The 13,521-nt window shown below is 39.2% G+C and overlaps 1 protein-coding gene across 6 annotated transcripts in view; it reads left to right on the top strand.

Moving 5' to 3' along the window:
* SLC24A2 (solute carrier family 24 member 2) overlaps nucleotides 1-10,664 on the top strand; it is a 271,498-nt gene extending 260,834 nt beyond the window's left edge. For all 6 annotated transcript variants that reach the window (XM_051845186.3, XM_002708076.6, XM_051845195.3 and 3 more), the window contains one exon: nucleotides 1,521-10,664. In XM_051845186.3, coding sequence (XP_051701146.1) covers nucleotides 1,521-1,770 — 250 coding nt within the window. In that variant the 3' untranslated portion in view covers nucleotides 1,771-10,664. The remainder of the gene's footprint in view (nucleotides 1-1,520) is intronic.
* Nucleotides 10,665-13,521: the final 2,857 nt, after the last annotated feature.

Here is a 13,521-nt window from a genome sequence, read left to right as displayed (position 1 = left end):
ATGAAAATATTATTCCTCCACAAAAAGTTTTTTAAATTGTTTGAAGTGCTATCAACCTCAACTTCACAATAATTGTGGATGGATGGGTGTGAGAGAGAGTGAGGCCGGCGCCGCAGCTCACTTGGCTAATCCTCCACCTGCGGCACTGGCACCCCAGGGTCTAGTCCCGGTTGGGGCGCTGGATTCTGTCCCAGCTACTCCTCTTCCAGTCCAGCTCTCTGCTGTGGCCCGGGAGGGCAGTGGAGGATGCCCAAGTGCTTGGGTCCTGCACCCGCATGGGAGACCAGGAGGAAGTACCTAGCTCCTGGCTTCACGCAGCATGCCGGCCGGCCGTAGTGGCCACTTGGGGGGTGAACCAATGGCAGGCTCTGGGAATTCCATAATTCATAATGCATAGGTTCTGCCTGTGCACGGACTCTTTCCAGTAGAGGACACAGATTTGTAAACTCACTGTCTTCTTACCTTCATTATTTCCCTGCAAGCTATTTGCTTTTGCTCTGGAAAACTTTGTATTATGAAAAGTCACCTCCTGTTCCATGGCCCCAAGACCACATGAAAACTGAACCCTCCCTTAACCATTAGCTATGCAGAAGGCTCAGCCAAATGAGTATTTCCCCAACCAACACTGCATCACTGGGCTCAATGTGTAGAATCAACACTGCATCACTGGGCTCAATGTGTAGAATCAACTAGATTAAACCAAGACATTGGGAGATGCCCATACCATTTGAGCCATGTGTTTCCAACCATATTTCTCTCCCAGAGTCCTATTCAACACATGTAGAAATTATACTTTCCCAATGTCTTTCAGAATCACCACCACAAAAGATGTTACCATATATTAAAAATCAAGTAAAAAAAGAGGAAACAGATATAAAAATTTACAATAAAGTATTTTAAAAAATATACCACGAATATATTGTCCTCCTTAAATCCTTCAGAAAGACCATTTTTGGGGTCAAAAGACTATCAATATCTTTCCCAGAATAAACTTCAGACTGCTATATTGTAACACAGTCCCCATGATCATCATTTAATTTCACAGGCTTTGAGATTAAGTCATTTCTATTCTCTGTCTCCATTTAAAATAATGTTTTTTCCATTTTCAACACTAATTTCCATTCTCATCTCTATTTATTTTCTTCTCCCTCCACCCTGGACAAACCTTTCAGTTTACTTTTATAGGGCTGATTTAACCTCAACTGGGAAGGAAATGAAAAGTAACTTCAAATCAAATTTAGAAATCACCCCTCGTAGTCATGTCTTTACTGTTGTTCAAAGAACAGATTCTCTCAATTCTCCCTAATTTGGTCAAAAATAGATAATGGTTTGTAAAATTCATCTGACTTTTTTACGTGATTTCCTTCCTCAACCAGGCCTGAATCACAGTAAACCTAAAAAAACACCTTTTCAGAGGACAGATTGTAAGCTGAAATTATGTTGTATGCTTTCTTTAACATATCTGACTGTTCCCCTTAGTCAACCCATCTCTCCTTTGCCCCTGATTTTCTTCCTCACAGGCTCCCACTGCCCTGGCTCCTGTACACCATCATTCACAGATTTCAGCCAGTAGCTGTCAGCAGCAACGGCCTCTTCTGCGCCATCGTCCTCCTCTTCATCATGCTTCTCTTCGTCATCCTTTCCATTGCCCTCTGCAAATGGAGGATGAACAAAGTGCTGGGCTTCATCATGTTTGGCCTCTACTTTGTGTTCCTTGTGGTCAGCGTCCTCCTTGAAGACAGAATTCTTATGTGTCCTGTCTCCATCTAGCAGGAAAAGCCATACCTACAACCAAAAGCATGGACAGTCCCTCCCCACTTGGGGCTCTAGGCTGTTTGAGCTCTTTAGAGGAGGCAGTTGGCACACACCTGGATGTCAAGTACCCCTCCTTGGAAGATTTGAGGAGGGAAGGATCTGCACCGGACCCATTTACGTCACAGGCTGCTTCCACCCTGGCCTACTGATACATCTAAAGGAAAAAGACAACTGTCAATTTGGGGCTACTCTCCATTCACCACTGACAGGTACTCCTCGCTGGTCGGAGGTACATTCATTCTAATGATGCAACAAGGACAGAGGCTATTTATATAAATATATACATATAAAATATACATATTATAAATATACACACATGACACACAAATCTTGCCTGTTACTGTACTATACCTCTCCTGTCATATCTATAGATTAATACATACCTGTATACAGGAAAGAAAAATTTTATATATATATAAATCATCTATATATATATATAAATATAAGTACAAATGCATCTTTTCAGGGATAGCTCTAGTATATTCATAGAATCTATTTGAAGAGGGGCATCACCTTCAGTCTGGGCTTTACTTCTTAAGTACAAGAGGTGAACTAATGGCATCAAGAGACAGAAGTAGCATTGCTATGGCCTTCAACCTACCTTGGACTTACTGGGATCCTGACTAATAAAATGTACAATTGGGGAAATTGTTTGCAGGGAAGAGAGTTTGATGGAAAGCATCCATAGAGGCCCTGAATTGAGCCCTGCAAAACATTCCAACACAGAGAAGACTATCTTCCCACCCCTACTGGGTATACTAACTGAAACCCACAGGGTTACGTGGGACAGACAGAGATAAAAGCCAACTAGGCAGGTATTGGCTTAGGGGTAGGGGAGTGGGGAGGTGACAAGAGTTGGGTTTTGTTTTGTTTTTTCTTATATTGCCCCAGCATGCAAGTAGAAAACATGACTGAAATCAAATTAGTGCTTTTCTAGAACAGCAAGCCTATATAAACTGAACTGTATTGTTCCAATGCATGTCCCATCACCATCAAAGAAGGAGAGCAAGTTTTGCTGTGATTGTCATTTTGACATATTTTGATGCTAAGGGCTCACCTACAGATGTCTGCCAAGAGAGCCTAGATGTGTGATTTAAAAAAATCATCTGGCAGAGGTGCTCAGTGGGACTTGCCACCTAATAAGAATGTAAGGGCATAGTTTTTTAAAGCATTTTCTAATGTGATCATAAAGGGCTTTAATGTTTGAAGAAATTATTATTCCCAATAGAACTAAATTAACTCTGATCAATTCTGCTTGGGTTGGGCCAACTTAGAGATCTTTGAAAAGGCATCTGCATTCTCAGTGCACCCCCAGGAAGGTTTCCAAGACCCATATCCACTTGTACCGGGACCAGGATTTGATTATGGCCCATGCAACATCCACGTCTCTCCTCTCTTCAGAATTGTATCTGGAATCCTTTCTAGTTTTTAAGAGTATACTAAAAACTATACTTACAGTATGTTTATATCAGCTTCAAGACAGTCATTCAAATATTTTGGTTTCCTGAGTTTACTCAATATTACATAGGATATTTTCATTTCTTTCATTCAATGCCCCCAAGTTCTGTTTGACATCTTTTATGATTTCTCAGGTCTATGTCAGCAGAAAATAAAACCAGCAAGGGGGACAAAACCAGGCAGAATAATTTGATTTTAAAAAGTAGAGAACTTTTCATTTCCCCAAGTCATGCTTTCCTTAAAATCAGTTGAAAAAGTGAATAAAGCACACCCCATTATTCTGAACCCATCCTATGTCAAAGTTGGCACTATGTACAAATACATGCAAGCATATGTGGGGAACTTCTCCATATGTGTTCTGGTCTCCAGTATATCCCATCACTGGTGCTTCTATGATTTTGTTGTGAGCACATACCTCTTGACATAGGGAACCAGTGGGCAGAACTCACATCTGAATAAAAAGGAAAGGTGATCCAACAGCCTCAAGTCAGTTCAGTATTTCCTCCACAAAACCTGAGCTCACTCCACAGAGCGTGGTGACAATAGGCAGTTATCCATCATTGCTCTTCACTCACAAGCAAAAAGCACGTTCAAGTGGAGGTCTGGGAAAACAAGAAATCAAGATGGTTGCCACCCGGGAGGCTACCTTTCAAGTCTCTCCAACTTCACAAAGTTAAACTTTCAGATGTGTGAAAGAAACTAGCATCTCACTCATCAAGCATGACCTTGTATTCAGGCAAGAATGTGTGCTGGTTCCTTTTAGTGAAAGGGAATGAGGAAATTACTTTCAGCTTAAAAACTCTGGTTGTTTTTCCTGTGTGTTACTTGAAGGGCAAGAAAGTTGGTTATTACTTGAATTCTGTATTAATGACAAGTTTGTTGTTTGAAAGAAGGTTTAAATAGGTGACCTAGACTCAAAACTGCAGGTAGATTGTGTAAAATCAAGAAGTTTGAGGGAGGTCTGGTGCTGCCCTGTTCTTACTCCAACATTTCCCAATCCTCTCCCTGACTCCTGACTCCTTTCCATGCATTCTCTGCTCACAGTGGAGACTGATCCAAGCAATCAGGGAGCACTTTACTTGCCTAGGAACCAGGAGTTACACTATATAGAGAGTGATGTGGTCTTTAGTGCAGAGTTGCTTTTGAGAAAACAGCTTTTCCCAGCACAGTTCCCACCTCAATGACGTGCACTGAGCATGGCCTAATACAGCAATGTTCACTCACTGAATGGCATACAAGCACTTCCCACTGCTTGCTCTTGCTTTCCCTTCAGTTATACATCTGTATGTGGTTATGTGTTGGGTGAGAGTGAAATCAGATAGAAGCATGCAGAATGCAACAGTGAATCAGTAAAAGCATTCAGTTCATTCACATAATTATAAGAAAACTTTCCACATCATGAATTCCAGGATATGTCATCTCTAACCCCTTTCCTGCATGTCTGTATATACATATATAAATAAATAAATATCTAATATATATCTTTATATCAGATCTATATGTGTACATATAATAGCACTTACATCATCACCCTCTGACCTAGTCACATTCAGGATTCAAAAGCAGTGAGCATCAAATTTGCCAAAGTCAAGGAAACGAAAGTCACAAACCAACCAGAGGGAACATTTCTTCCTGATCTCATGAGGTTGTTTTGTTCTGTGTACACTTATATGCAAACACACACATATGCACCCATATTTTTCCTACCCCAAAAATGTTGATTTACAGCCTTAAGGAAATGGTCAGCCATATCCCTAATGCCCATGTACAGGCAATGAATGAACAGCAAAAAGGAAAGGGAAGACTGAAGATAAATTTCTTTACTTCCCTGGAGCAAGGTATAAAGTATTATCAAAAATTCAAGTCAACAATTTACCTCCCAATCTAAAATAAATGAGTTGCTCTGAAGTGATTGCTTTTACTTCTAGCAAACCAAGCAAGCCTTGATTGCTGTCACCTCCTCTGTAGTCCAAGGCAGCCCCAGGACAGGAGAGCAACTTGGGTCAAATGGAGAATTCCCAAATGTTTTTACTTTGACATTTCATCAGAGAACACCCACACCATGTCCAGCTGCTCTCTGAACCTGACCAGTTCCTAATGAACTGAAGCTAGAGGTTAGGTGGTATTTAAGCATCTGCCAGGATTCAAACTGAGTCAGGCAGTGATGGATCAGAAAATCAGAAAACATGCAGGGAGTAAGGGGTAGGGCTGTTTATCAACTTGGCAGATGCAACACAATACCCGATAGGCTTGTCCGGAGATTATAAAAAGAGACAGGGACTGTTTCACATTTAGAGAAAATGCTTTGTAAGACTTCTAGCAGGTGTCACCTGACAGGAACCATTATAATTTATTTTATAGGGAAGACACAAATCAGGTGGTTTGGAGCCCTTTCAGCAAAACACAGCTGCCTCACTGATTAAACATTTGATAACGTTAATGCACATCCATTCCTGGGCAGGGAGAGAGTTGGCAAACCCTGCACCATTGCTCACAGCCTTTAAATACCTCTAACAGTGAGATAGGAGATGAGCTATAAAAGGAAGCCCCCAACTCCCAGACCACCTTAACAGAAAGTCAACCAAGGAAATGACAACTGGTAGAGCTGCTGGACAGATAAGGAGTTGAGGAGGATGGGACTTGTATTAAATGTTATGCTGAAATTGTTGGAGTTTCTGACATGGATCTGAGGGCCTTTCTAAATATAAGCATTTCAGAAAAGTGCAGTGTGCTTCTTCCCCACATCGGAATATCTACACACACACACACACACACACACACAATACTGTGGATGCTATGCTTCCTTGCACCTGGACAGATTATTACTCTATAAGTAAGTAGCCATATTATAGGTGGCAAGTCTGTTCCAGAAAAAGTAACGGGAAGCCCTTCTCAGGATGATTTCTGAGAAATCAACTGTCCCCTGAAAGGCACTCAATAGATATTCATGCCTGCTAAGCAGCTCTTATATAACCACCTGGCTTAATATATTTATAAACCACATCCACAGCTCCTAAATCTCCCCACAACAATACTGTCAATTAGTAGATATGGCCTTATCATTAAGAGAGAGTTAGTGGGGGAAAAAACAGAAGAATAAAGAAAAAGAAGCAAGGAGAAATTCATTTACTTTTATTAAAATTCCCAACAAAGCAAGTATCCCATTGAAACATATTCCTGTGCTGTTAAAGGTTATTAAAAATATCAAGCATTTTTAAAGCAATTACAAGAGCCCACATAGAACAATAAAAGGAGAATCCTTTCTTCAGAAGGCCTTGGGAAACAAGGTAACAGTATCCATCCTCCACTATCTAAGTTTAGCTCCTTGCCTCTGTATCTTTAGGTTTCTTTTTAATCTAGCGGCTTCATTATCCTTGAAATCTACAGCAAACAAGAAAAGTAATAAAGGAGATACAGCCAGTTCAACTCCATTACTTATTATTACACAATCACAATATTTCTTTCTCTTCACTAAGAGTTTTGGAACTGCACAGGCCATAGGAGGCCATTTCCAGAGGACGTGGACCTCTCCAGAAATCACAGATGCATGCATATTAGCTATACATAGAAGTAACACGTTTTCCATCCAGAGCCCCCAAACAACATGTACACTGTCATTTCACATGCCTCCCCGTGTATGGAATCTATCTTGCTCAGAACTACCCGACCTCCACTGAGGTCTCTAGTCTAGCTGGTGCAGTTTTCTTAAGAAAGAGCAGAAGAGACACACACAAAACACAAATGAATTCACAAGATAACTAGTTTTTGAGAGAGAAAAACTATCCTGCTTTTATGGCAGGATGGGCAACCAAGTTTAAATCAGCTTACAGATAGTGAAGGACTTTCTGCTATACCTTATTAACTGGACAAAGCATTTTACTAGATGATTGATGGACAAACTGAAGAATCTTAAAGAATTTTTTTTAAATGGATAAATACCTAAGTATGAAAGAGTACCACAAGTCTGCATGGCTCCACCAAACACTGAATTCCACTGAGAGAGTTTGTTCAGCCTGTCACCCTGATCCAAATAACATTCCTCTTATTGGAAAGGGATCTCAGCAGAAATGTTGATGGTGGGACTCCTTTAGTGTTTAATGAGCAGCCATCACAAAAGCCTCCCAGCAGGTTAACCCAAGCCCCTGTACTGAATGGCAATGTATTTATTTTTCTTTTTGGCAGAAAACAACTGCACATATGCCTTCTTCACTCTTTACCCATGACATAGTTGGAGGGTTACCATGTAACCCTTTACCTATTTTAATCAAAAGTATCTTTAGATTTTGACTTCAGTCTTTTTTAATCCTCTTAATTTTTACAGTTCTTCTTTACTATGCTTTCTACTGTTCTTAAATTATGGAACCTTATGACCAATCATGACACAAGTATAACATCTGTGCAGTGCTGAATTACAATCCCAAAACTAATGCTTCCTTCCTATTTTATAAACCCCTCTGTTACCATTACCTTATAAAATGTCACACAGTTTATTGCTAATTCATTTACTTTGTGTCCTCTGTGTCCCCTGTTTCTTTCCTCCAAGTCCTCTGGGTGAAGCCAGTGCATTTCTCAGCTGGCCCCAATGCATTTGCAGAAGAGTTGTCTGCCTACTATGGGCCACCCTCCACTTGGCCTTATTGAGTCTCAATCTGTTTACTTCTAATCCGCTTCCAGTTTTCAAGTCCAGATTGGACTCAATGCTTACTCTCCTGCATAGTTCCCACCACCAACCTTCCCTGTTTACTTGTACTTGCCAAGTTTTAACAAGCATTTTCTCCAACTCCTCATTAGTGTGCATATTCAAAAATGTTGGGCCCCTGACCCCAACAACTTGTGTTTGTGAACTAACTATTTCTTAGAGGGAATCCCTTCTAACTGCTACTGAAATGTGCATAAAATTCACAACCACAAGGAAGTAGAATAGCATATATACCTGAAGAGCATCTGTAGGCCTTGAATTAGCCAATAGGCACTGATCCTCCAATGAAAGTCTGATCAGTGAGCATAGCATTATCATAAAGTCAATGCACAAACCCTATTTTCAAGGCCTTTATCCTATATTCACAGATAACTCAGAAAGGAGAAGATGCCACTTTAAGTAGCCCCAAAACTCTGGGACTGTGCTTATCTGTATGAATTTACCAAGAGGAATTAATATTTTCCTTTTACATAAAGTGAAATGGGTGGACCTTCTTATCTTCAAGTATTGCAGTGTTCCCCTCTTTGTGTGATAGGCTGCATAGGAATTGTAATATTGCTGATCAAGGTCCTGGCCTAAGAAAATGTTTTGCCAACAAGATAAGAATATGTTCCTGCATTCTAACACATTTGGTTGCCTATTTCTTCACAATGGATCCGTAAGTAACTAAGGCCTTGAGGACTAATGGTTCTCTAAAACACTCAGCTAACCAAAATCATTTCTCCAAAAACAAATGAAAAGTGAAAGAAGTCTGAGTCCCTAAATAAAATCATTTTAAGGAAAAAATTACATGTATGAATTAAGGGTAGATAGCTTCTTGCCATTTAATTAAATGAATCTCCAATTCTTCTCATCAGAATACAACTGAAGGATAAAGGATGCCTTTTGGGTTTTTTAATTTTTTAATATTGCACTTTATAGTACTTCATAAGACAACTGTCTTAATTAAAGCCATAAAATACCAATAATACATATATTCAGGGCTTCTGAATATAGTCAGTCAGTAAGCAGTCCATGAGTCATTCCTGTTTTGTATTGTTTGTTGTAAACTGGAGTTTATCTGTTCTATTTTTTATTACCTACAATTATTGTTCTAGACAATCCTAATCTACTTATGAATTTTAGATGTATACTTTAATAAAATTTTGAAAAGCAAAGACATTATTCATTTAACAAAAACATTCATTTTCAAAATTGCTTATTACACAGTTCTTATACATCACAAGTTCTAATACTACATTGAAAATATTTCCTTTTTATAGTTGCAAATTAACTGTTTTTCAGGAATACATTTGTTATATAGAGCAAAGTTCACCCACATGAAGAGTGAAATTGTTAATTAGCAAACGTACACCTGGGAAATTGAGAATGTGTTTGAGTTTTATATAAATATAGGTGAGTCTAAGAAGTTCCCTTATAAAAATGGCAAATTGAAGTAAACAACTTATCAGTAATTTCTTATGCCTAAATTATTTACCCTCCTTGGGAAGATAAAACAAATTTCATAGTGCATTGGTGATTTTCCCCCTTTCTGCTAAAATGCACAATTTCTGACCCCATATGGTAGACTGTTTGCACATAGTGCACACACAGATGTCCCTATAACTAAAAACTTCACTACAACTTCGTATGTAATTTGACTAGAAGCTAAAAAAAATGAATAAAAGGTACTTACTTAATAGAAATGTCTACCATAACTGGGACCTAAATTATCAAAGTAAATTTATATATTAAAATGGACAATCCCATCAATTTTTTGCTTAAATAGCCCCAGAGAAGGGCCGGAGACTCTCCATTCAGCAGAGGAGCCTCTGTTAGTGTACTGCCCTGTTTAACCTTACTCATCAAGTCCACATACATACTTTACATCTAATCTTGATGTTTCTTCTTCTTGGATTTTGGGGCAGAGCCAAATCTAAATTTTGGGGAGTAGGACTCCAGAAGAAACAACTTCCATCTTCAACCAATCTGCAGACTCAAAGAACTCTCAGAAATCAGAGTAAAAAAAAACTACTTTCCTAATTTAAAGAAGTTGCAAAATGTAGCACCAATCTCAAGTATCCCTTTTAACTCATCTATTGATCAATTGCTAGCACTATAGAAAAGACAAATTATACTTTGGTACTTTGCATATTTTTAAAACAGAGGAACTGTTGTCAACATTGACTCCAACATAGACATTAACCCTAAAACATGAAAACTATTTTTTGTCTGGGTTATGTTAAAATATCAGGATGCCATTTTTGTAATGGATCTTTCTGGGGATAGACATGATCTCATGCTTCCTTGTTAGCCTCCATTTTAAAGAAACATTTTAATTCCAGTCTTTATCTCTCCATGAATCCAGTGGATGAACTTCCAAATTATTTCTGTCATTTTGTTGTGTCATGTTGATTATGAGTAATTTTCACTGGATGATGAGATCTTTGAGTGTGGCGATACTCTGTCAGTTTATTCTCTGTGAATATGTCTGTACATAAACTGAAAGCTATATTTATTTGTACATAGGTTATTTGGGGTAATGTATTTATGTCACATGAACTTTACTCTGATAAAGGGTGTTTCTTCATGTTCCATTGTTCACTCTTTTGTGCTTATACTACTGATAATCAACTCATAGAATATCACATTATGTAACCAAGTCTTCTTGGTATGAAAAAATAATAGTAATAAAATTATTGACTCAAGAAAAGTATTGTTTTGTTTTTTGGAGTAATCCCTACCCCCAGCTAATCAGGACCCTCAAGATCTCAGGAAACACATACACATCAGGGTTTTTTGTTTGTTTGTTTGTTTGTTTTTTGACAGGCAGAGTGGACAGTGAGAGAGAGAGAGACAGAGAGAAAGGTCTTCCTTTTGCCGTTGGTTCACCCTCCAATGGCCGCCACGGCTGGTGTGCTGCAGCCGGCGCACCGCGCTGATCCAAAGGCAGGAGCCAGGTGCTTCTCCTGGTCTCCCATGGGGTGCAGGGCCCAAGCACTTGGGCCATCCTCCACTGCACTCCCAGGCCATAGCAGAGAGCTGGCCTGGAAGAGGGGCAACTGGGACAGAATCCGGTGCCCCTACCGGGACTAGAACCCAGTGTGCCGACGCCGCTAGGCAGAGAATTAGCCTATTGAGCCACGACGCCGGGCACACATCAGGTTTTACTGCAATAATTCAAGGGAACAAAAGGAAGCAGGATTTGCTATTAATTATAACTACTACCAGTTGAGTCCTGCTAAAGTCTTCTGAGCTTTCAGATGCTTGTAGGAACCTTGTACACTGAAAAGACTACTCCAAGGTAATTGGATTTTAATTAATTAAATATTTGGAAAATGTAAATTTAAATGTAAATGCAAATACAGACCTACAAACCTAAAAAAAAAAAATCTCCCAATGATCTTAAGAAACTCTAAACAGATCAAATTTATATAAAATATAGTAAACTGGGTTACCATAAATATTCCATTGCCATTTTACAAACAATACAAGTCTGCTACACCTTTAAATTTAATATGAGTTGGGCAGTTAACCTAGCAGTTAAGATACAGTGATGGCTGAGGTAACTGGGTTTCTTCCAGCCACATGAGAGATTTGGTTTGCATTCCCAGATCTCAGCTTCCACCTGGCCCAGACCCAGCCATTGAAAGCATGTGGAGAGTGAACTAGCAGATAGCAGCTCCCTCTCTCTAGGTATATGAAACTCTCTGTGTCTCTGTGTGCCTCTCAAAATAAATTAAATTAAAAGAAAAATCTAATGCTATTACACACTTCAAATTATAATAAAATTAATATACCATATTTATTTAAAACACTTTAAAATAGACACAAAATATCCAAATCATTACAAAACTTACTCCTAAACCACATCAAAATGTTAAAGCTATGAATTTGATTAACTTCATTTATCTCTATTTCTGTAACATGACCCAGGCTTTGAAACATCACCCAACTAATTAGCAGATTCACCATCTTAGGCTAAGTTACAATATCATTATTTGTCATTTAGAGGATCTACTCCAGCATATGATACATGCACCCTACATACTACCTGGATAATTCCTGAAGCCAAACATGATGATGATCTAGCACTCTGCCTTTGAGTCAAATGCTGTTTTGTGCCCAAGGAGAACCCCTTCTTCACCAAGACCACATCTTTCAGTTGGAGTTTAATTTTGCAATCCAGTGGGCATCCTTACCATTACTTTTCTTTTTTTAAATTAAAATTCATTCCAAAATTATGTCTCTGGAGCCAGTGTTGTGGCATAACAGGTAAAGTCTCCATCTGCAATGTCACCATCCATATGGCCACCAGTTCATGTCCTAATTGCTCCGCTTCTGATCCTGCTCTCTGCTAATGACCTGGGAAAGCAGTGAAAGATGGCCAAGTACTTGTGCCCCTGCCACCCACATGGGAGACCGGGAAGAAGCTCCTGCCTCCTGGCTTTTGCCTGGCCCAGCACTGGTAATTGCAGCCATCTGGGGGCTGAACCAGTAAATGAAAGATGTCTCTCTCTCTCTGTGTCTCCTTCTCTCTATATAACTCTTTCAAATAAATAAATAAACCTGTTTAAAAAAAATTGTGTCTCTTCATTTGGGTAGATGATTTCTGCAACTCTACCTAAATTATAGCCAATTTTTCCATACCACTTAATCATATTCAACTAGTTTCTTCATTTCCTGATTGAATTTTTCATACTGTTCATAATTTTCTTATCTGTTCTGACCACAAACATCTTATTGACGACTATGTATTGTGCTAATGCTAAGTGCTTTACATGTGTCAATTTATTCAATCCTCATAACAACTCGCTGAGTATCATAATTATTCCCATTTTACAGACAGATACATGAGGCCCAAAGATTAAGTAAGGATGCCCAAGGTCATACAGTTAGTAAATGTCAGAACTAGAACTTAAACTTGAGCCTTTATCTTACTCAAATTTGAACTCTTTTTTTTTTCATTTTTTTAAAGAATTATTTTTTTATTTGAAAAACAGAGTAACAAAGAGAGGTAGAGTCAGAGAGAGAGGTCTTCCATTCCGCTGGTTCACTCCCCAAATGACCGCAATGGCCAGAACTAAGCCAATCCGAAGCCAGGAGCCAGGAGATTCCTCCAGGTCTCCCATGCAGGTGCAGGGGCCCAAGGACTTGGGCCATCCGCTACTGCTTCCCCAGGCCATTAGCAGAGAGTTGGATAGGAAGAAGAGTAGCTGGGACTGGAACCAGTGCCCATATGGGATGCTGGCTCTGCAGGCTGGGACTTTGACCCACTGCACCACAGCACCAGCCCTCAAATTTGAACTCTTAATCATTATCTTTAACTTTCCCTGTTGGCTACATAATTATACTACCCCAACCAGGTTGCAAGATTCACAGTTATGAAGCATAAAGACAATTACACAGAGTCAACTAAGTATTTTGCCTCTTTTCTTGTCTTCCTTAAACTTACACATCTCAATAAAACATGTACACACCAGTACATTTTTAGTTGAGTGAAATAATGACATTTGGGGCTGGAAAATTATCTATTTTTTTAACCCAGAAACCTTTTACTTAAGGAATAC

Source organism: Oryctolagus cuniculus, chromosome 1, assembly GCF_051225735.1.
Source record: "Oryctolagus cuniculus isolate XC-2025 breed Fujian yellow rabbit chromosome 1, ASM5122573v1, whole genome shotgun sequence".
Taxonomy (NCBI): Eukaryota; Metazoa; Chordata; class Mammalia; order Lagomorpha; family Leporidae; genus Oryctolagus; species Oryctolagus cuniculus.
The sequence above is the reverse complement of the archived record's forward strand: the minus strand, read 5'-3'. Positions and strand labels throughout refer to the sequence as shown.